At 44.6% G+C, this 23,429-nt stretch overlaps 1 protein-coding gene across 2 annotated transcripts; it reads left to right on the top strand.

Annotated features, from left to right (window-relative positions):
- The first annotated feature begins 202 nt into the window (after window positions 1-202).
- gprc5ba (G protein-coupled receptor, class C, group 5, member Ba) lies at window positions 203-19,697 on the top strand. Of its 2 annotated transcripts, none has more exons than XM_033644697.2 (4): window positions 203-1,039; window positions 14,384-15,415; window positions 15,657-15,778; window positions 18,831-19,697. In XM_033644697.2, the coding sequence occupies exons 2-4, from the start codon at window positions 14,386-14,388 to the stop codon at window positions 18,873-18,875; spliced, it is 1,197 nt and encodes a 398-aa protein (XP_033500588.1). In that variant the 5' UTR covers window positions 203-1,039; window positions 14,384-14,385; the 3' UTR covers window positions 18,876-19,697. The 2 variants fall into 2 exon arrangements, with proteins under 2 accessions (XP_033500588.1, XP_033500587.1); XM_033644696.2 differs by having other exon boundaries at window positions 501-1,039; window positions 15,657-15,802; window positions 18,831-19,504.
- The last annotated feature ends 3,732 nt before the right edge of the window (window positions 19,698-23,429 follow it).

Here is a 23,429-nt window from a genome sequence, read left to right as displayed (position 1 = left end):
AAAACGTTTTGATTTCTATTTTTAAAAAGTAGACTAGTGTGAAACTAGTCTATGAACTTTATTCTGAAAGATACACCAGGAAACTGATATTTAACAGTTTAACTTGACAGTGTATTGGCATATTTTCTGTGACTTAGCGCAGTAACCAGGCAAAAACAGCACCGTAATTTGGAGCTGAGTCCAAACTGTGCGTAAAACCCGTGACAGTGACACTGAGATAATATTTAGGAGGTGTGTGTGTGTGTGAGAGAGAGTGTGTGTAAGAGAGAGGGACCCGCTGTGCGTCCAGAAAGGATGCATTAAGGTGCCCCCCTGTCAGGCACCAATTAATTTATCGGAGAGTAAACCAGTTAAAGGGAGGGAGGACAGAGAGGAGTCCGCGGCGGCTCTGGAGAGCCGTCACTTTGTCTGTGTGTAGGCTGCGTGTGTGCGTGTGTGTGTGTGCGGAGAGGGATTACCAGTACGCGCGTTATGCGGAGCGCAGTTTTGGTGATGCATTCAGTCGGGAGATGTGCAGCGGGGAGCAGTGAGCGGCAGCCCGGGCATTCAGCGCAGTAGCAGGAGAAGAAGAAGACGAAGGGGGGATCCGGCAGGTTTTTTTATTTTAAGAGGGGGACCCATCTCTGCGCATCACAGGATTTCGACTCGTTGTGTGTTTTATGAATTTTTGATGATTGCTCCTTCATTGGTGCAGAGTGAAAGTCAAAGATGCGCACCACTGAACAAAGGATTTAGGGGGAAACGATCTAGAACCTCATTTTAATCCTGACACCCCGGTGCGTTTCCGTCCGTGCCCATTCTGCCTCTGAGGACAACGGACACGGGCTGAATCACCGGGTCCCTCTGGTTTCACAGCCGGAGTAGGAGGAATCATCTGGGCTGATCGCGTACGAGTCCATGTGGATGGAGAGAGAATACGCAAACACTGCGAGCGGAGCTCATTCCGAAATGTGACATTATTACTCTCGCAGTCTCCCATCCAACCTGACAACTGTGCATCTGCCTTCGTCCTCGATCGGATTTGTTTACATCGATTAAGGTACGTGCTGCCGACCATGTAGCCCATAGGGTATTGATTAACAGAATGAGGGTAGGGGGAGTGTGACTGTGGGGATGCGTGTGCGTTATATATATATATACACAGTGACTATTCAGCACGGGGGATCTCGGTGTATTTGAATGCATCTCTCAGGTTGTGTTGTAATAAGGCTGTTTTGGGGCTCATTACCACTGAGGTGGAAGTTACATCACTGACAGCCCGGGGAGAGAGGCGATGTCGATGCACCAAATGCATAGGTGTGTGAAGCAGAAAGGGCACGCAGCGGTGTACACGTCCATGTACATTTACACACAGGGCTTGGCACACACGGCCTTGACCTCTAAGGGCATTTGATTAAATCATGTTAAGCTTAACTAATGGAGGACCTTGACCCGTGTGAAATTTAAGGACTGATTGGATGTGGCACATTTTTTTCTCACGAGGATGAGGACGTTGGTGTCTTTTAGTAGCCATACCTCCATTTTCACCCCACAATGCATTTGGATATTTTAGGAGTGTCAATCACTGCTTCATCCTTTTGTTTAGAGGTTAGATGTCATTCCTTATATGTGGATCACACACACACACACACACAAACACACACACAAGTAACAATGGTCTTCTCAAACAAACACACTCTTCTGGAACCCCCCAGGGACCCTCCCATGTGGCCATTGTTAAAAGAGGGGGTGAGCTGGGAAAAAAAGAAGAGAAAAAAGAGCATTCTCCAACTGTGTGTTTGCATTAAACTGCTCCTTAGGTCAGCTAAAAACCAAGGGTGTCCCCTTTAGGAGACACGTCCCTCCCACGCTGGCCTCATAAACAAAATGCTTGTTGTCTAACTCTGGGAAGAAATTGCACTTAAATGGCCACTTGAGTCCAATTAGACTGAGGAAGTTTGCATGGAAATGGAAGTCAATGCATGGATTGACTTTTTGTTGGTCAATAGATAGATGATACGTGAGCCTCGAGCCTCCGTCAGTGCAGTATTTGTGTACTCAGAAAGCTCCCGGGCCTATTTTGGAGTGTTCTGTTTTCCATCATTAATCAATATGCAGCAGAGTGGAGCTGTTTATTCTCAGGCTGTGCTTTCATGAGTTAGTTAGCTGCCTCATGGGAAAAGAGGATGCTACAGTATCTCCTCGGGGCTGATGCCATATGTACCTTGTTTGGATGATTGTGTGTGTGTGTGTGTGTGTGTGTGTGCGTGCGCACGGCCTCTTTATGTACACACGGAACAGCTGAGTGCATGAGCTGGATTTTCACATACATGGGAACTTCTCTGCTTCTCCTTTCATATGTGCATTTGTGTTCATGCTTCCACCCCTCCTACTCTCTCTCTCAAACACACACACACACACACACACACACACACACGCTCCAGGCACAAGGCTTGCTCCAATTCCTCCCTCGCACATTCGCCCGTTCCCTGTTTCTCCTGCTCCTCTGATCACTATCACACTCTCTAACCAAATCTGATCCTGTGAGCAACGCCCCCATTCATCCCATCACTGCATCTGTAACAGAAGATGCTTATTGACATCACAGAGAAGCGGAACACATGACACCGGAGGTCTGTGGCCATTTTTAGGTTTGGGATGCCTTCACATCTGACCGCATCGGAGGAGGAAGAGAAAGAAGGAAAGGGGAGCAGAGGGAGGGGCTTAAGGCACTGGTGCTGTTAATTGTTAAGTCAATTAGCATATGGTCTTGCTGCGAGCCCAGTCACATGGTAATGAGGCCTAATTAGGGTGGCTGGGGAAAATACTTCCACTGTCAGTTTCTTCATGGTGACACCCAAGAGGCCCGTGCAGTGAATGGACGACCACTTTTTTCAGTCTCACCATTCAATCTGCCTTTTCTCTTCAGCCGTCCTCCTCCTGTCATCTGCGAGTCTATTTTTTCCTCAAACTTGTCCTCGCTAACTCCTTTTCAATATTTTAGCACACCCATACGTCATACCTTGACGTCCACCGCATCGCTCCTTTCTTTCTTCATCCTAATCCCCTTATTATTCCCATCTTTTTATTCGCCAAATAGGGGATTGGTGACGTCACTGTGGAGGGTTAGAGACGTAGAGAGATTGGAGACAAAGTCAGACGGATCAGATCATGCGGTGTAATTCATGGTTATTGTGCATTTTATTTGAAGTAGGACATTGGATGAGTTTCCAGCGGGAGCCAAATGCATTCCTTTACTCAGAAACAGTTACTGTAAATGTGTTTCCAAGTATCTATGCACAGCTACGGAGCTTTGATGCCGGGTCTGTTTATTTCAGCAAACTTGCAACAGAGATGTCTTTCTCAAAACGCAGAACTCGACGAACTCTCATGTAAACTGGCCGTGCTTTCACAGTCTTCTGCGTAGGAGGTCTCTGACTGAATGTACGATTGGGAAGGAAGGCCATCTCTGCAAAGTTCAGGGATTATAGCGACCATGTGTCCTGTCACAGTGTCCTTCAGTGAGAAAGGGAGAGTCTATCTGTTGTGGATGAGGGTGCAAGCAAAGGCCACATCCACACTATTACGTTTTAATTTAAAAACGGTGTTTTAAAACAAAAACGATTGCGTTTAGCTCCATTTCAGAAATAATCTACCAACATAATAAAGCATTGAAAACACATGTCACTGCCACTATAAACAGGAAGAAGATTGTTTTCTCTGTGGTTGGTTGCTTAGTTACATAAAATACTACGGGGATGGGGAAAAGTAAGACCAGAGATTTATTTGCTTGGACTGATGACGAGGTGAAACTGTTACGGTTCCACACAAATTAGCACATGTATGCAGGTTTTTTCAAAGGTGGGAAAATCCATTAAAAATAGGCGATAGACTGCTTTCCTATTCCCTGTAGACCAGAGCAATGTACATGACTCAGCAGACAAGTATGCCTTTCTGTTTTTTGGAAAAAAAATTCCGGAGTGCCACGTTCAACATCACAGACAGGACGAAAACCAAGTTAGTAAACGTCAAAAAGCCGCATGGAGGCCACTGAAAATGTTACGGTGGTTAGTTCTTTTTATACATCTCACATATTTAGTCTCTCTTTCAAGGTCCAACTGTTTTGAACTATGTTCGAGTGTTGCTAGACCCAAGACAGACCGTCTTTTGAGACCGATCCTCCTGGCAAAGGGGCTAAAATTAGCACGTTCACCCAGGTGTCGTCTTTCCATCACTGCCGATCAGAGCCAGAGCCAATAAATAATCATGAATACTGCAGAGTCATTTCACCCGGGAGTGAATGTCGATTGTAATCTTACCCATTAAATGCAAAAGCCAAGTGGAAGTTGGTGGTTTTTGTCCAGTGGGGAAGAGGCTTGAAAGTATCATAAGTGTAAGGCAGCCAAGGCAATGGAAAATGATTGGGAGTAGCTACAGAGCTAATACAGCGACATATTAGAGTGGTGCCAGCTGGAATCTTTATCCATCACCAGAGGAAGCCATGGCAATAGCAAAGGGGTACACATACAAGAAGGTTAAAATCACAGAAGGTATGTAGACCAAGTGATAAAGTTTTGGTTTGACCTGCCGTGACTGATAAGACCCATAGGGAATGACTGTGGGTGTATACGTCATCATTTCCAAAAGTCTCCATTGCCACCTGTCCATTTATGCTTAACATTACATAGTTCCATTTGCTTCATCCGAATTTGTGCATGTTTTCTGAAAGCATACAAATACAAATGAAATGGAGCAGTACCACTGAAAAGTTTGGGGGTGAAGTTCAAGGAATTCACAATCATAGGACACAACAAAGACATTGAAAAAATGGCAGAACAGAAAGAATCAATAATATAGCGAAAGGCACTAAATGCATATAATGGCCTCACAGACACCACAGTCTACGACACTGCCTCTGTTGAAAGAATTTCCACGACCTCCTCCAAGCATCACCATTTGTTGTAGTTAGAAACTTCTGACTCTGCCATCTAGTGGTTGTACCTATGCCAACATACAAGAATTGCATCTTCATTTCGACGAGCATGTTAACAGGTTAGAGCATTCACGCCGCATCCGTTCTGCTCGCTGCTCGAGTCGAGAATACAGCGAATGGTCTCTGTATTCACCAAAGAAACACGTGTTTGCGTGTTTTGTGACCTCTCTCGGCCACCGTAGACACAGAGGCAAATGGGCTTTTTGTGCTAAGGCTAGTAATACAAAGCAGACAAAGACTACTTCTAATAGTTCTACTAATTCTCCAAGCGTTGGAATAATCACTGGCACACAAACCTGTCCAACCTGGGCTTTCGGTCCAAACTCACTTCTTCTTCTTTGGGGTTTATTGGAGATTTGCAAACATGGTGCACTACCGCCACCAACTGTTAAGGTGTGGTTTGTATTTTGACGGGACAGCAGTGGCTGCTGCGTGACGTGTCTGTTCAGTTTTGGTGTGAATACACGTGTGCTGCTGCTACGCTTGTGGACCGCTTTGCAACCGCTTCGCGAATGCATCGCTGTTCACACTATGAGCAACACAGCAACAGCATGACCAGCTACATTATCGCCTAGTTGCTATCAAAGTGCTGCTCAAACGCTTTTTGATGTAGTTACATCGTGACAGGATTGTGTGTGTCTGCTAATTGCCATAAAGCAACTTGACCGAGCGCCATCTAAAGTTTGTATTTGGCCAAAAAATATCCACACTTTTGATCATTGTCTGAGCCCTATTTTTTTACATCACATTTCATCACTTTGCAGTAATATTTATAAAGCTAGCATAGCGCCAGCCGACTGCTAAATAACACAACACCACAGCTAGAATCAAAACACATGATTGGTTGATGCTTCACCGCGTCATGGGAGCGCTGAAAAAAAGTGGAGTTCAGCTCAGCTTTGATTTGTAGCGCGTCATTCCTGTCCACAGCCACAACTGTTGGGCATCAGTTTGTAGCTTCATGTCACCAGCTTCCATTGAAAATGACTTGTAGTCTGTTGCTCGTAGTTTGAACGTAGTTTAGCTGTTTTCCAAACAGGATAAATATTAAAATGGCAGCTTGTTGACGTAAGCAACATAAAGGAAGCAAGAAAGAGGTTTTTCAGCCAACCAGCTGGTCAGAGACACATGAATCAGAGAGGATGCATGACAAATGTGTGATATATCTAAGACCTCAGGTAAGACAGGCAGGTCCTTAACAGTACTCATTACTTGTCTTATAAACTATAGGAGCAACTTCAAGGCAATTATTCTCACTCAAGACACCAGAGACGGTCAAGAGAGCTGAAGACAGAAGTAGCAGCTGATAAAAGAGCAGTCTGAGATGCCTCCGATGACAAACCTCTAGAAAGTAGAGCATTCAAGCTTATGTAGAAGTGCAGATGTGTTGTTAATCTGAAGTACACGTCACAGTGAGACTGGACTTCCAGACAGCCTGGGCTAATTTAACATGACTGATATCTAAAGGCCTTATGTAATCCCAGCCACTGATGTAAGATGTAAATTTATGCGCTGTCAGAAAAGGAAAGGTCTATTAGTCTTAGAGAAGACAGTGGATGAGGCTGCGCAGCCTTGAATGGCGTCACCAGCAAGCAGATGCCAGCACAGGTCCTGCAAATGACCTGCTCACCTCGACAGCTGGATCACAGTGTTCCCAGCTACACACCTACATACACACTTGTGTAGACTCTCTCATGCACATTTACTCCATCAGTAGTCTGAGTAAAACAAAAGTAGGAGAAAAAAACGAGAATTGAAGCGAGTCGTCAAAATGCAATAATCCTCCCAATTATCACCATGGTAATTAGACAGCATCTGGTTGTGTGCTATGTCTGATAATTATAGGAGGAGGTAATTGTACAGGACATCCCTGCCTATCCTGCCTGGAGCAGATTTGAAGGACTGCAGTGCTGCACATTTGCACTCTCGCGCCTGTTTTCCTGTTGTGTGTGTGTAAGGAATGCACGCTGCATACTTGTCACATTCAGCTTTGTGCGAGAATGTGGTGCCTTCACACTCAGATGCATAATACATGTCAACACGCAGAATGTTATATTTACATGCAAATAGAGCCAGCACACATGGGCATTATGCCAGGCTGTGTGTCTGAGTGACACGTGCAGCATGAATGCATGTAACCCCGCTACATGCACAATACAAAACCAAGATGGACCTCTGAGTGCCAGCAAGCTGCTTGGCACTGAGGAAGATGATGCCTGAGAAACAGCAGCCATGCAGCAGAACTGGCAGGAGCTGGATCCTTCCCCAGTTACATAAGATACACAAGAATAAAGGCGGGGGGGGGGGGGGCGGGGGCACAAGGAGGGAAGAAGGAGAAGCCAAAATGGAAGGAAAGAGGGTGTGTGTTTGGGATTAGATGGTGGGGGGGGGGGGGTTAACAGAGGGAGGAAATGTGGGGAGAGGAGGTGTGTGAGGCGCATCTCTCACAGCATATCTTCAAATGTAGCAGAGAGATGAGACCCCTCTGGCTGCTCTGGAGGAGAGGTGGCATTGAAATCCGACAGAATAGGGGATTTTAAATGGAGGAGAGGACAGAAATGGCTGCATGGAGCGGGAGTGACAGAGAAAGAAACATGTCTAGAAAGATGGGAGGGAGGGGAGGATGAGACGGCGGCAGCATCCTCTGCGCCGCACAAAGCGGAAGGCCAGGGGCTCTCTTTCTCTCTCTCTCTTTGCACATGACTCATATTAGTGAGAAGCAGGGGGGGACTCATGCACGTAGGTGTGTGTTATGTACTGTGTGTCGTGCATGTTTGCAGGAGCATTGGTGATCTTGCACATGTGTGGCCCTCTGTGTGCATCCGTCAGCCTTCAGCTGTGCCAAGTCCCACTCAAAAAGCAGCCAGAGCAACCATCTGTATGAGAGAGAGTGACTGGGTGAGAGGGTGAGGGAATGAGAAAGTGGTCACTCACCAGTGTGCACAAGCTCCAGTCTCGGTGTCTCTTGTCTGCACTGTGTGGTTTCACAGGCTCTGTCATTACAAAGTGTGACAAAGAAGACAAAAAAGAAAAGAACAAAAAAAAAAGACAGAGGAGGAGCAGTCTGCTCAGCTTGTTGAGGATGAGTGAGCCTTTCTCTCTTTGTCTCCTCTCCCTTTTGTTTTACTCCTGTCATTTAGAGATGGGGCGTAACCATGGTTATCACTGGCAAAACAACATCACGCTAAAAGAAAGCATGAGTTTATCTGGAGTGTGTGTGTGTTTGTGCCAGTTCTGCAGGTAACTGTACGGTGTTTGTGTGTGTGCACTGTGGTTTTGTGTGTGTGTGTTTTGGTGACTCATCCCTCTGTAAGCACTGATTGATGTTAATGTAGACCAATAATAACCAGCGGCAGTGGGCTGCTGCAACAAGGCGACAGGAAGCGACAGGCTGAAATAACGGCAGGAAACGAGGCAGCGAAGAATTTTGGTAATGAGGAGGCGTGAGGAGGAGTTTGGAGGGTGTAAATCTCTGGAGGATACATGAAAGAGCTGCAAACAAATGAATATGCACAAACACACCCATATGCTCACATGCATCTTTCACTATTACGCCCTCAGGGGTCTCGCAGAAATACATAATGATGGTTCAGGAGTTGTAAACAATTTCTGCCTTAAAAATATACGGACACATCAAACGGCTGTAAATAAATGGATGGACCAGCTATGCAGGACATATCTGCTTGTACATCTTTGTGTTTTGTGTGTATGTGGCTACTCAGGTCTTTTGTCAAATAGTGCCATACAGAACCATTAGAGGTGCCTAATAGCACAATTGTTTTCACATTTTTGAGCCTAGGGGCCATAAATGATGCATGATAATACAATAGAAGACTTTACATGCTTCTAAATGACACTTAAACTATCAATAAATATTAATCATTTATTACGAAAAGTTGGTTTGAAGATTCAAAATTGTGTACTAAATGCTTACTGGGAAAAACAATATGTTACCTTTTCAAACATCAAATATTTCCATGTTCGTGCAATAAGATTGAGCTATTTTATTGTAGTGTTTTTATTCTTTCCTGATTAAACGAAATGAAATGGAACTATAAGGGAACCAATAGAGGACCTCCAAAGAACAATCCAGGGGCTTTACTTTAAATTTTGGTTATTCATCCTAGTTTAGTTTACTGGAGAGTGAACTAGTAGAGAACCTCTAAAGAACAATATGGGGACTTCAAATGTTGCTTCATCAGCTTAGTTTAGTTAACTGGGGACAGAACCAGTAGAGAACCTCTAAAGAATAATGCAGGGACTTTAAATGTTGGTTCTTCAACTTGGTGTAGTTTCCTAGGGACAGCACCACTAGAGAGCCTCTAAAGAGCAATAAGGTGACTTTAAATGTTGGTTCTTTAGCTTAGTTTAGTTTAGTTTACTTGAGACAGACCCAGTACAGAACCTTTAAAGAACATTCCAGGGACTTTAAATGTTGGCTCTTCAGCTTAGTTTAGTTTAGTGGGGAGTGAATCAATAGAGAACCTCTACAGAACAATAAAGGACCTTTTTATTTTGGTTCTTCACCCTAGTTTGGTTTAGTTTACTGGGGACACCTCCACTAGCAGACCTCTAAACAACAATACAGGGACTTTGACTGGTGGTTCTTCAGCCTAGTTTGGTTAGTTTACTGAAGAGTGAACCAGTGGAGAACCTTTAACAGACAATACAGGGGCTTCAAATGTTGGTTCCTCAGCTTAGTTTAGTTAAGTTTACTAGGGACAGAACCAGTAGAGAACCTCACAAGTTATGTTTATTATATTCATAACAACACACACAACTCTCCTTACTCAAAGTATCTATAATAGAACATCGGTTGTGGTAGAATTCAGATCCTATTATTAAATAAAAGTGCTAATACCACAATGTAAAAAAATACTCCATTACAAATAAAAGTCTGTTTTATCAGATTATTATCACTATTTACTGTTGTAGTTGGGTGAGATGGAGCCAATACTAAACTATTTCACACATTGCAGGAGCTAATGATTATTTTCATTATTGTTTAATATGATTATTTTCTTGACTGACTGATTGTTTGGTTTGTACTTCAATAAATACTGAACAGTGCCCATCAAAATTACCAAAGAAGGACTAGGTTTTATTCCAACACTGGAAGGGAGCCCATATGACACAGGGTGGTTCCTCTGCCAGAAATTTTTGAGCATCAAACACTTAATTTCCTGCATTCTGGCGATTGTTTTTTTTATCCTTTATCATCATTTTTGTTTTAAGTGTATTAAATTTTGTCAAAATAAAAGTCCTACTTTTATGTTTTTTATTGAGGGGGAATTTTTCCCTGTGTCCCCCTTTTACATCGCTGATGGCACCATGTGACACCGTGAAATTGCTTGTTTTGTCACCGCAGGAGTTAAAGGAGCAGCCAGTGTGTAAGATTTAGGGGGGGATTTAGTGGCTTCTGGCAGTGAGGGTTGCAGATTACAACCAGCTGAGCGTTCCCCTGGTTAGAACTCCTTAAGTGTTTACTGTTCAGGAGGTTTTTACAAGGAGCCAAATTTTTCACAGAGGTCTCTTCCTCTCCAAAACAAACAAACCACGGGCCAGATGCACAAAACTCTTTGTAGATTTATGATCAAAACTGTGTGTATGCACTAAGACAGAAATATGCATGCTTGTCATCTGATTCATAAAGCCGTGCTCATTTCCACATCCACAGTTCGCCATAGATGTAGAAATGCTCTTCAACATTTGTTTGCATATCGACACTTGTGCCCCTCCACCATGCATTAGACCTTTCAACGAGCTAAAGAAAGTGCAGTTTCACCTACTTTTGCATCGGCGAAGTTCTCTAACGGTGCCAGAGCAGCCGTTATTATTACGCATCCGTACCACTAATTCATCACTTCACCACAAACCATCCTTGTGGTCAAATTTCAATCATCTTTATATGTCAGAAAGATGCTCAATGATTCATTCATGGCGCTCATGTGGAAACTGACTTTCCAAAACTGCTTTAATTCATGGTGGCATAGATTCAACAAGGTGCTGGAAACATTCCTCAGAGATTTTGGTCCATGTTGACATGATAGCATCACACAGTTGCTGGAGATTTGTCGGCTGCACATCCATGATGAGAATCTCCCGTTCCACCACATCCCAAAGGTGCTCTATTGGTTTGAGATCTGGTGACTGTGGAGGCCATTGGAGTACAGTGGACTCATTGTCATGTTGAGATGATTTGAGCTTTGTGACATGGTGCGTTATCCTGCTGGAAGTAGCCATCAGAAGATGGGTACACTGTGGTCATAAACGGATGGACACGGTCAGCAACAATACTCAGGTAGGCTGTGGTGTTTAAACCATGCACAGTTGGTACTAAGAGGCCCAAAGTGTGCCAAGAAAATATCCCCCACACCATTACACCACCACCAGCAGCCTGAACCGTTGATACAAGGCAGCATGGATCCATGCTTTCATGTTGTTTACACCAAATTCTGACCCTACCATCTGAATGCAGCAGCAGAAATCCAGACTCATCAGACCAGGCAACGTTTTTCCAATCTTCTATTGTCCAGTTTTGGTGAGCCTGTGTGAATTGTAGCCTCAGTTTCCTGTTGTTAGCTGACAGGAGTGGCACCTGGTGTGGTCTTCTGCTGCTGTAGCCCATCTGCTTCAAGGTTGGACGTGTTGTTGGTTCAGAGATGGTCTTCTGCAGACCTTGGTTGTAACCAGTGGTTATTTGAGTTACTGTTGTCTTTCTATCATCTTGAACCAGTCTGGCCATTCTCCACATCAACAAGGCATTTTCCCCCAGAGAACTGCCACTCACTGGATATTTTCTCTGTTTCGGACCATCCTCTGTAAATCCTAGAGATGGCTGTGCGTGAAAATCCCAGTAGATCAGCAAAACTCAGACCAGCCCACCTGGCACCAACACGCTCAAAGTCACTTAAATCACCTTTCTTCCACATTCTGATGCTCAGTTTGAACTTGAGCAGGTTGTCTTGACCATGTCTGCATGTTTTAATGCATTGAGTTGCTGCCATGTGATTGGCTGATTAACTATTTGTGTATTGAAGCAGTTGAACAGGTGTACCTAATAAAGTGGCCAGTGGATGTATTTTATATGTTCTTACAATATGTTAGTTTGTCTTCTTAATTTGTAAAGTAACTATTGCTGTCAAATAATCGTTACGGTGTACAATATTTCCCTCCTACACGTAGTTGAGTAGAATTATAGCGTAGCATGAAATGAAAAAACGCAAGTCCAGCACAAGATTTGTGCAGTTCCTGAGTAAATGCACTAACATCAGATGCATTAAAGTGACAAATCACACTATTAAAAGCAGGTCTAGTCTGAGTACATTTGCAGCAGATGCGCCAGACTTCCTCACACTTCTGTCCCTGTTTCCTAGTATCGAGGGGTCTGTCTCTTTCTCGCTGTCTGCCCCATTTAATAAGCTCCATGCTGGAAGGACTGTGTGTGACCTGTAGCCCTGGCTGGTGTGTATTTAAATCTACCACTCTCCCCTGACAGCTCGGCCATGTAACTGTAACTCTCCCCAACTTACTGGCATGGAGAGAGAATATGAAGCTGGGGATATCCAGGGTCCTTTATGTGGTATGTAAATATTGTGGTACAGTCTATTTGTGAACCCCGGGAGATATTTTATGTCAAAACTACAGCTGAAATAAACAATCCAAAGTGTAGCTTCAAGCATGGAGCGGCGAGAAAAGTGTGTGTGTGTTCTTTGTAAGAGCAGATTGTTTGACACACTAATGTATGAGCCAGCTTGGAAAGAATTTCTGAAAGCTTAGCAATGTAGTGGAGAGACAGTTGACAGTATTCTGGCAGAATGATGTGTCGTGTGTGTACGTGTGTGTGTGTGTGTGTGTGTGTGTGTGTGTGTGTGTGCGGCTTCGTGGTGGCTTTAAATACAGATCAACCTCTCAAAAAACACACAGCTTGTCAGGTGAAGCGACAGCACTGATCATCCCAGCAAAGACCTCAATGGAATGAAAGAACGTGTATTTGTGTGTGTGTGTGTGTGCGGCTGTCTGACAGTTATGATGAATAAAGGAATAAGTAGACTGAGACAGCATTGATTTTGCTCACCGACTGCTACTGTGTTTTTTGTTTTTTCTTCACCGGGACACGAAAGTACTCAAGTGTTTGTACTTGTGCTCGAGGCGCTGTGCATTTGTGTGCTGTGTATTATGCATTGTCTCACGCCTTGCCAGATGCCCTTAGATGCCTGATAGTGAGTAGAACTGCTTGTATGCACTACTTCCCTGCTCTATATCTCGTTTTTTTTTTTTCTTCCATAAAAATATGCATGATGCTGCAGCTTTCCTGTCAGTGCCCTGGCAGCCGGTTCATTGGACAAGACTGGACAAATCATAAACCTGAAACTCTCCTCAGAAGCACTTTAGGAGCTCCGACTCTGACCTCAGTTTTTTGTGAATGCACTTAAGGCAGCTTATCTGGGTTTGTAGGTATTTTCCTGCCATGTGTATGCTGTTTTTTTGCCACTAAATGAAACCTGAAAGACTTTAAAGGAGCAGTGTGTAAGATTTAAAGAAATGTCATGGCATCTAGTGGTGGGGATTGCAGATTGCCACCAGCTGAAACAAGTCACTGTTTCTCTGATGCTGTTTGGCATGTCAGACAGGTGTTAGCCCAGCACCTGCTAATGTGAGCTAACTTAAGATCCAGATGTTTAGGGGCTCTTTACCAGGAGGTGTATTACCCTCAAAGGTCTCTAACTTTCTGAAACAAACAGATTTAGTGATTTAAACCAGTAAAAACACTGAGCAGCAGTTTCATGTTGCATGCTTGTTGTTATGGAGGGACTTCTAACTGTGCTGCCCAATGCAGAAACGTGAAAACATAAATAGCCCTATTGAGAGCCAGTGTTTGGTTTGTCCGTTCTGGGCTACTGTAGAGACATGGCAGACTCTATAGACGAGGACACGCTCCCTAAGTAGGTATAAACAGCTCATTCTAAAGTAATAAACAAGGTGATTATACACTAAACATACTTACCATATTATATTCGATTCCTGCCAGTATGTCCCTACACACCAGAGCTTTGAAAGAGGGCAGGGCTATAGGCTACTATTGGTGAAACAGGGTGTGGGTGTGTGTGTGTGTGTGTGTGTGTGTGTGTGTGTGTGTGCTTTTGTGTGTTTGGAAAGGGTTCAGTCATTCACCCTGCATGAACTGCTGTCCTTTGTTTCCTCTCTAAAACACAGCAGTGGCTGATTGTCTGCATTGTCACTCACAGGCGGATGATTACTGTGGGAATGACTGACTGCTCGACTCTGTTGCATTTATGACCAGAATGACTCACTTTCTTTCTCGTTCTCTCTCTCCATTCCTTTGACTTTCTCCATTCTCCTTCTTTGCTCCTTCGTCACTCTCTGTCTTCTGGTCTGTTGATCTCTCAGAGATGGCGTTCCTCCCGGTCCTCCTCCTGCTGCTGCTGACTGTTGCTCATCGTGCCACCGGTCAAGACTCTGAGGACTCTGAGGCTCTCCCAAGAGGCTGCGGCTGGGGCCTTGTCCGTCCCTACACCCTCCTCTGTGACCTGGACTCCATATGGGGTGTGGCTGTCGAGTCAGTGGCCGCCGGCGGGGTGCTGACTGCCATCCTGCTAGCCCTAGTCCTGCTGTGCCGCTTACACCACATCAGTGAGGCTGAGAAGCGCAGCGGCGTGGGACCCATCCTCCTTCTGCTCCTCGGCATCCTCGGCTTGTTCGGCCTGAGCTTTGCTTACCTGATTGAACAGGACGAGTCTTTATGTTTGCTCCGCAGGGCCCTGTGGGGTCTCCTGTTTGCCGTCTGTTTCTCCTGCTTGCTGGTGCAGGGTGTTCGCCTGCGCAGGATTGGCCGTGAGCGCCGGAGCCCTGGTGGCTGCGCCCTAACAGGCCTTGCGCTGGGTTTGAGTGCCGTGCAGGGCATCATCGCCGCTGAGTGGCTACTTCTGACCGTGCTGAGGGAGGGACGAGCTGCCTGTCAGTACCTGCCACTGGACTTCTCCCTAGCCTGTAGCTACGTGCTAGCCCTCCTACTAGCCGCGCTGACTGCCGCCTCCCTGGCTCTGTGTGGGAAGACACGTCAGTGGCGCTGCAATGCCATCTGGCTGCTGGTGACCTGCCTGCTGTCGCTGCTGCTTTGGGTGGCCTGGGTGGGCTTCTATCTGTATGGCAACGCCTGGCTGGGGAGGGCCCCGGACTGGGATGACCCAGCATTGGCCATTGCTTTAGTAGCTCAGGGCTGGCTGCTGCTGATCTTCCATGCCATTCCTGAATCCCACATCTGCCTGAGACCCCCTCCACAGCCCACTGCCCCAGATTACTTTGACACCTCCCAGAACTCGACACGGATGAGGGAGACCAGCTTTGACGAAGACATCCCCCTCTCTCACAGGCAGTTTGTGGAGAACCAGGGCTACGGATACAGCGATGAGAACACTGCAGGTACAGTACAATCCAATATTTTAGAGCAGACAGGCGTAATATGTGTGGATAGGCTGTAGGTGGAATGTAGGCCAAAGTGAGTAATAGGACACCAGGAAATATTTGCATGCATGGCTAGAAATAAGAACACGAGGAAATTTCTGTGGTGCAGGGTTACATAGCAAATGTTTCATCAAGACGGACACTGATGTGGTGAGTCACCATTAGTAATCTCCATTCGCCTCTGTCTATTCCACGCCAGGCCTGAGGAGCGGTGGTGGTGCCGGGCAACATAACAGCAACACAGGCGCCAGACCCAGCGCTCCTTTCCGCAGCAACGTCTACCAACCCACCGAGATGACCATGATCCTGAACGGGGGAGCGGTGAGTACATCCTCCCAGTCACAGGTACACGCCGCTTACACGCCGCTCTCTCATTCGACCACGCCGACAAGACTGCATGCACATTTGTGCGTTCCAGACCGTACGTCATTGCACAACAATGAGGGAGAGGTGTGAGTATGTGTGTGTGTGCATTATCAGTTTGTTGGATGCATGGTCACGTGGCCTGTGTGTGTTGTATTTGTGCATGGATGGTTTTGTCACAAATGGTCACCTGTCTTACACTGAGTTTGTGTATGGGTGAGTGTGAGAGAGCTTCCATGTGCTCCTGTGCGTATAAATAAGCCACGATGCTATCTCTCCACTGAGTGATGCTACTGTCTGCTGGACTGTCACGCACTTCGTTATGCAGGATGAATGGGCACTCTTGCTGGCACAGGTGAACTTATTTCCAGCCACTGTGTTATGAATTTAGCACAAGAGCACAACGCACCACTTTGCACACTGCTGGAGGCTAAAACGCTGAACACTCTCTACTGACTAAAAGGTTGTTTGTAGTCACGATTCCTAGAGATTGCAGCCGTGCTGATTCAACAAGGGAACGTAGAGACATCTCTTTAAAGGGACAGATCAGCCCAAAATCAAAAATACATACTGTCCTCTCACCTGTAGTGCTGTTTATCAGTCTAGATTGTTTAGGTGTGAGTTACTGAGTATTGGAGATATCGGCCGTGGAGATGTCTGCCTTCTCTAACATAATGGAACTAGATGGCACTCGGCTTGTGGTGTACGAAGCACCAAAAGAATACATTCATGGCTCAGTTACTTAAGATAATCCACAGACCTTGCTGTGAGTGGTTTCCTTTCTTCTGAGCAACACCCAACAACCGTAGCACTGCGCAGAATAAAGTGTGCATCTACGCATGGATGAGGGGCTCGTGCACGCCCCCAGGAAGTGTGCTGAGCTTTGACGTCAATTTCTGTAGTGACTAAAGGGTGGTATTACGACTTCTGAGTCTGTCACATGATGCCATGGGGCCCAAAAAGACCTTTTTTCCATAGATTTACACTGGGAAAGAAACATCTGTAAATCAGTGGATATATTTTTTTTAGTGTTACAACCCATCGGAATTTGATCCAGTTGATCTGAAAACATTTGAAAAGCCTAGAAAAGCCACAAATCTGAATAATTTAATCCTCATTAAAGTTAGCGGAACACTAAACCGGAAGAAGCCGGTCAGAAGTCTATCGTGCGCTTGCTCTACGGGCCCAAGAATGCGTAAGCAGTGCCGATCATCCAGGTAATTTTATACATGGCAGTTAAACAATTCTGAGCAGCTTTCATAGGAATGAACATGGTCCTGTCTCCAATGCTATACCTAGGTCTCTTTATACACCCAGGAGCTCAAGCTTGAGACAGTGCGAGATGTAAACATTTATGGCGGCCTCCTCGGCTGAGCTGTAACATTAGCAAGCTCCGTGAAACTCTTATAATCCTCTTTCCTTCAGTGGATGGATGTGGCAGACCAGCACGTTGATACAGTTGGCGGGTGTACTTTGGTAGAAAGTAAATAGTTTCTACATGAAACTGCTCACAACAAGGTCTGTGGGTTATCATGAGGAACCAGGTCACGTTTTATGGAAAGAGACATTGCTATTGAGTTTTTCAAATGAATTTTTTGCCGCTTCGTATGCCACAAGCCGAGTGCCATCTAGTTCCATTATATTAGAGAGAAAGCAGACACCTCTACAGCCGATATCTCCAACACTCTGCAACTCACACCAAAACAATCTAGACTGATAAACAGCACTACAGGTAAGAGTGAAAAATATGCATTTTTGATTTAGGGCTGAACTGTCACTTTAATCTGCGCTGCATAAAGTATCATTAGTGTTTCTGTGCATTCATTGTAAAGACAGCTTATTTATATAGCATGCTTTATACTCAAAATTCAACTTTTAACAGGGCAATTTGAAAGGATAAAAGACATTTAAAAGATGAAAGGAATTAAGCAGAAGATTGATAACACTCGCTTGCCTTTACAGTAAATATTAAGCAGCAGTTAGCTTAGCTTAGTATACAGACTGGACATAAGGGCTAACAGCTACAAAGGTAACAATAAACACCTACTGCACACAGTTTTGCACTTCAGTTATTGTGTGGATTAAACAAACGAGGTTTAAAGTCAGTGAGCTTTAGAGGTGCTGGTTTGACAGAGCCAGGCTAGCTGTTTCCCCTTGTTTCCACTCTTAGTGCTAAGCTAAGCTAACCAGCTGCTCATATACAGCATAAAGACGTGAGATCTTCTCATCTAGGCTAACTGAGAAGCTTAGTTCCCAAAATATGAAACAATTACTTTAAGTTATGGAGAGCATAAAGGGTTTGGGTTTAAAGATAGTCAGAGTTGAGTCAGGTCTTACACCTATTGGAGGTTTATTTCAGCTTTGCGGAGCGTAACAAGTAAATGCTGCGTTTCTGTGGTTTGCTTTAAACTCTGGGACAGTTATGCTGCATTCACGTGGAAACTGACAGATGATAGACAGCATGCAGGATATCACTTTAGTGGACAAGAGCTGGATGACATAATTAAGTGATACTGGCAGAGAATACTGGAAAATGGTAGATGCCGTTTAAAGTTAGAACATTTTAACTTTTTGCCATCCTCCATGACGGAATTTACTATCAGTGTTGACGTAGCGATGTAGACGGGGTAAAAACACGAGATCTGAACCATTACTGGACATTATTTGAGTACTTACATAAAATAATAGACACAAAATAATTTATTTGACATAACATCACCATCGCAACATATCGCCATGCATGTTTCATACTGCCAAAGTGTCTGTCTGCTGTCTACCATCTGCCTGACTCCACATGAACGCAGCATGAGACAGCTACCACATGACATGAGAGGGTCTGTGTTGAAGTAGAAGACAGGCAGAGATGTATTTTGTCCTAAACCATGAAGACAGTTTGTAGACAAGCTTGAATAAAAAGTGTATATGTGGCCTGTGCAGTTATTGTATGCATGTGTGACTATATGACGGTATCTGTGACGGTCATTTACAAATTTAATTTTTCCTTCTACAGGTGCCCTCCGCCCCTCCAACCTACACTGGGAGGCAGCTGTGGTGAGCGAGAGGATTGGAAAGATGATGTGTGGTAGAAAATGAAGAAGAGGATGGAGAGGGTGAGGAGGGAGGGGTCTGGGACGAGGGGCCCGCCTGGTTGGACTTAAAACATGGATGCCAACAGGGCCCTTTCACTCTGTGTACAGACTTAAACACTGACTGTGTGCCAATCAACTATCGTATGAGTGTGTGTGAGACTGAGAGGCAGCAAGGTATGGAGGACAGAGCTAAAGCTCTTCTAGCACACAAATCTCCATAGAAGGGTTCGAAAACTCAAAGTGTGACCAGCAAGTAGCAAAACAAGACACGCGCTGACTCAGATCTGAAAATATCAACATGCAGTATTGTTCTTCTTTTGTTTGATTTGCTCCCCTGAGACTATACAGCACTGTAAGCATCCTTGGAAAACTGTGAAATCTATCGCTTTTTCTTGCTCTGTCTCTCCCCCTGTTAGTCAGGCTGTCTTTTCATGCTGCTGGCGCTCACGTGGAAACATTTGGCTCTGTCCTCCATCCATCCAGTGTAGGTGAAGACAGCACACGGGCAAACTGTACAGCTCGAGCACCGCCCGCTTTAAAATAATCCAGCCTCTGTGGGTGTGTATGTAGAGTGTGTGAGAGGGAAAAAAAAAAAAAAAGAGTGTGTGTATTCCCTACATCTCAACTCTGCCACTCTAATACACCTTCCCCCTCCAGACTGTTACCCCTCTGTGAACGCTTCTTCTTCCTCCTCCCTCTCTATTTCTGGTTTCACTGCACCGTCTGTGAATATTACACATAACTCTTCTCACCTTGCCTCATCCTCCCACCTGCATGGACACTTTGCAAAATGTGAAACAAACTGTGAATCTGCGGTCGGAAAAGAAGCTCCCAGTGACCGCACACGAAGCAAAAGCAGCCCGGAGCACCTGAACAGAGGGATCGCAAGCTGCTAATGAACTGCTGTTATATATATACTGTATATACGGCGCATTAGAGTGGATTCTGATTGGACGAGGAGGGTGTCAGTCGTCTGCGGGGAGGCACCGCTTCCATGAATCTAGGTCAGACTGCTGTGTGCTGCTCTCCCACATCTCCGGTGGCCACTGGCGTTTTGAACCAGCCAGGAGAAACTGTCACTTTATATCAGCAGGAAACGAAGCGAGAAAACTGAAACTGTTCTTAGCTCTGAACTCTTTCTGTGTTTACGTGTGCGTACGTGTGATTTTATGAGTGTCGGGAGTTGACGTGGAGGGGTGGGGGGTGGGGGGGGGGGCGGCATTTCAAAAGTCAAGGTTGCTTTCTGGTGCTAAATATCCCTCTGACACAACTTCCTAGTGCGGCACAGAACTACAGGAACAACTGATGCAGATACAGCAGTCAAATCTGTGAGTGACAGGCTATAGATAGAGCTGTGGCTGGTGTGCGGAGATATCCTAGAGCCTTAGAAAGATCAGATTTACAGTGCGATGTGGAAAGAGGGAGATCAGATATAAGGAAGAAGGGGGATGGGAGCCAGGAGATAGCGAGCGGCAGTCCGAGGGGAGTCCATGCGACAGTGCGAGATCTGTGTGAGAAAATGGCTCCCTGGTCTGTGTGTGTGTGTGTGTGTTTGTGCGTGATGTGTGCGGGCGGCCGCGCTGCTCTGCTCTATGTGGTTGTCTTCTTTATCTGGTGAAGTGTCTCTCCCTCCTCCTCCTCCTCCTCCTCCCCTCCTGTCTCCCTGTGGTCGGCTATAGCTCAAGTGTAGCCCCGTGCCAAGAAGGACTCCTGTTTCACTGGAGTCTCCGTTTCACGCCCTCTCCCTTCATCACGACACCAGCTCTCTCTCTCTCTCTCCCTTCGCCCGAGAAGCTGTGTACATAGTAGTGCTGTAAAGCTTTGCTTGCTTCTTTTACTTTTTTCTGTGTTTCTTTTTTAACTGTAGCCTGAGTTTAGACACCAGTGTCACATGACCCACTGGAGGACTGACTACTGCAAACTGTTTTTATCTGGGGATTTTTTTTCAACTGGTTTGCTTTGTTGTTCATACATTCGCTTGTTGTTACATTAAGCTTTTATTTCTCTATTGCTGGTGTCTTTTATTTTTTTTAAATTAGCATTTTGGAAATGTTTTGCCAACACTAGATATGCTTTTTTCTGTTTGATTAATGTTCAAGGAAATGATATGAGTTGTCATTTATAGGTCAGTCGTACCTCCGCGCAGTTTTCTCAGTCAAGACCGAGGTCCACTCTTTGCTGTAATAGTTACGGGGATAAAAACATACTTATTTTTATTATTTTCAGAAAAAAATGACAATGCCTGTGAATATTTTTTGGCACTTCATGCAGTAAACAATGACTTGCTCTCATATACTTTAGGGATAATTATAAAACATGAAGCAGGGAGGCTGTACAACTAACTTCAAGTCCCCCAACAGTCATACTGGTGACCCCTGGTTTTACAGCAACCTCTAACTAAGAAAAGACTAAGGGTCAGCCCTTGACTGCTGCTGTATGTTTATGTCTTAACCACTGGTTATTCTAAAATAGGACTGGTACCAGCAGGCCAGCTCCATGCCCAAAGAGAGCATGTCCCGCCACGTCAGGCTCTGTTTGGGCCAACCGTGGTCAGAAACAGGCTACGCGCCACAGAAGCGTTTGTCGTAGCCCCATGAAGAAGAACTGTCCTCAGGGTTTTGGATGGTCAGCAGTAACCAGACAAAACTCTCAACACTCAGAGCGGAGGGGGGAGGTTTCAGTTCTTGCTATGTTTTCACTCAGTGTGGAGTACAAAAAAAAACAACAAAACAAAACAAAAAAACAATAATAACATGTGACTTTGTAGATTTTGCACTTGTCGACTACCTATCTGTGCATGCTTATCACCATTTCTACATGTAAGACCTTTCTCAGACGTACTTTTGAATACTAACTCTATTTATGTAAAGGTCATGTGACAGCAATCATAATTTCAGTGTATATCAGATGACACACTTAATGTCTGTGCTTTCTTAAACACAAAAAGAGAGCTGGCTCTTGAGAAGCAAAGAGATTAAAGTCAGGGGGAAATGGTCCAAAACACGTATGATTCCCCAAAAAGGAACAAATTGCCATCATCACTGGACCTAATGAGAACTATCTGTGTTAGTTTGAAGACTCGAGGGGGGGAAAAAAAAGAGAATCTTCTGACTGGTATCGTCTCTGTGTTTAAAATCAAATAGACTGTGGTGAAATTTGCACAAAACTTCTATATGTTAAGTTTGTCATCCCTGGGCAGCCCTCTGAACACCTATCCTCCCTGGGATTGACATGTCCTTGCCTGTCCTCTCCTGATTTGTCTTGCCTTCAGACTGTTCCAGCGGGGCAGCTGACAGGGGTGATATTGGTTTTCACAGCTGTGACTGTGCAGTGACGCAGCATGCCTATGTATAGAACTTGATTCCCCTGATTAGAAAAATAACAATTAAAAAAAACAACAACAGTTAACTCTCTTGTTTCTGTAACTGAATCAGGAAAAAAATAAGTTCAATAAAAGTGTCATGTTTGTAGTTAACTTTAAACTGGATGTGGTATTTTTTTCCAGATAGTGATGCAGTGACAGACAGGATTATTCTAAAGAGTGTCAAAATTAGAGCCCAGATTAAAAGATATTTCACAGTTTAAAATTCTGATAACGATATATCGTCTGATGGCTTTCAACAGAAACACCAATGTAAATTTAGCATCCCGGTAATTAGGTTATTTAGGACCAAGAACTGTGCTGAGTGGGACCTGATGCATTTGAACAATAAAATTGTCAGTGCTCTATGTTGGCTTAACTATGTCATGGAAACACTGTGTCAATTTATCTGTTTTGTTTCAGTCAAAATCTCCATGAATATCAAGAAATCTGAACAAAATCCTCTTTAGATTTAAATTTCATTGTGACAACTTTGCCCATTACTTTAGTTTTTATATAACATACACCTTAATGAGTGGATCTTAAAGTGTTCATATATATTAATTTTGACCAGGTTATGTGAGCTGCATATACTCTAATCCTCGATTGGAGAAAAAAAAAGCGTTGTGGAGTGTCATTCCTGTGGACTCCGGCAACACTAAACCCCTGAGCTTGCCTGAGAAGGACTGACTACACAAACCCGCTATTTTTAAATATCCCATGGAGAGAGACTCTCACTGCAGCCTGTTTTATTTTGTTCTGAAAATGTCGGCGTGCAGCCTCGTTCTGTGGACGATAAACGAGGTGCAGACAGAGAAAGGTGGAAGTACAGTGAGGGCTGAACGGAGCAGTGAGTGACAACAACCCCGCCCACATTTAAGAGTACTGTTTGCGGTGGAAACACCAGGGTCTAGGTACCATGTCTGAAGGGTTACTTTTAGTTCCAATGGTACCATCCCGAAAGTGTTTGGTGGAAACAGGGCTCAAGCTAACCAGCTGCTTGCGGTAGCTTTATATTTAGCATACAGAAATAAGAGTGGTGTCAATCTTCTCGTCTGACTCTCAGTAAGAAAGCTAATAAGCAAATGTCTTATAATGTCAAACCTTTTCTTTAACTATAATTAATATTGTTATAACAACAATATAAACAAATTACAAT

Source organism: Epinephelus lanceolatus, chromosome 18, assembly GCF_041903045.1.
Source record: "Epinephelus lanceolatus isolate andai-2023 chromosome 18, ASM4190304v1, whole genome shotgun sequence".
Lineage (NCBI taxonomy): Eukaryota > Metazoa > Chordata > Actinopteri > Perciformes > Serranidae > Epinephelus > Epinephelus lanceolatus.
This window is presented reverse-complemented; position numbering and strand designations above follow the sequence as displayed.

What these genes read in the sequence shown, in the direction of transcription:
- gprc5ba (XM_033644696.2), top strand. Translation starts at nt 14,386, where the DNA reads ATGGCGTTCCTCCCGGTCCTCCTCCTGCTGCTGCTGACTGTTGCTCAT. An exon ending in CAGCGATGAGAACACTGCAG is followed by an intron (nt 15,416 to 15,656) that starts GTACAGTACAAT and finishes ATTCCACGCCAG; the next exon opens with GCCTGAGGAGCGGTGGTGGT. An exon ending in GTACATCCTCCCAGTCACAG is followed by an intron (nt 15,803 to 18,830) that starts GTACACGCCGCT and finishes TTCCTTCTACAG; the next exon opens with GTGCCCTCCGCCCCTCCAAC.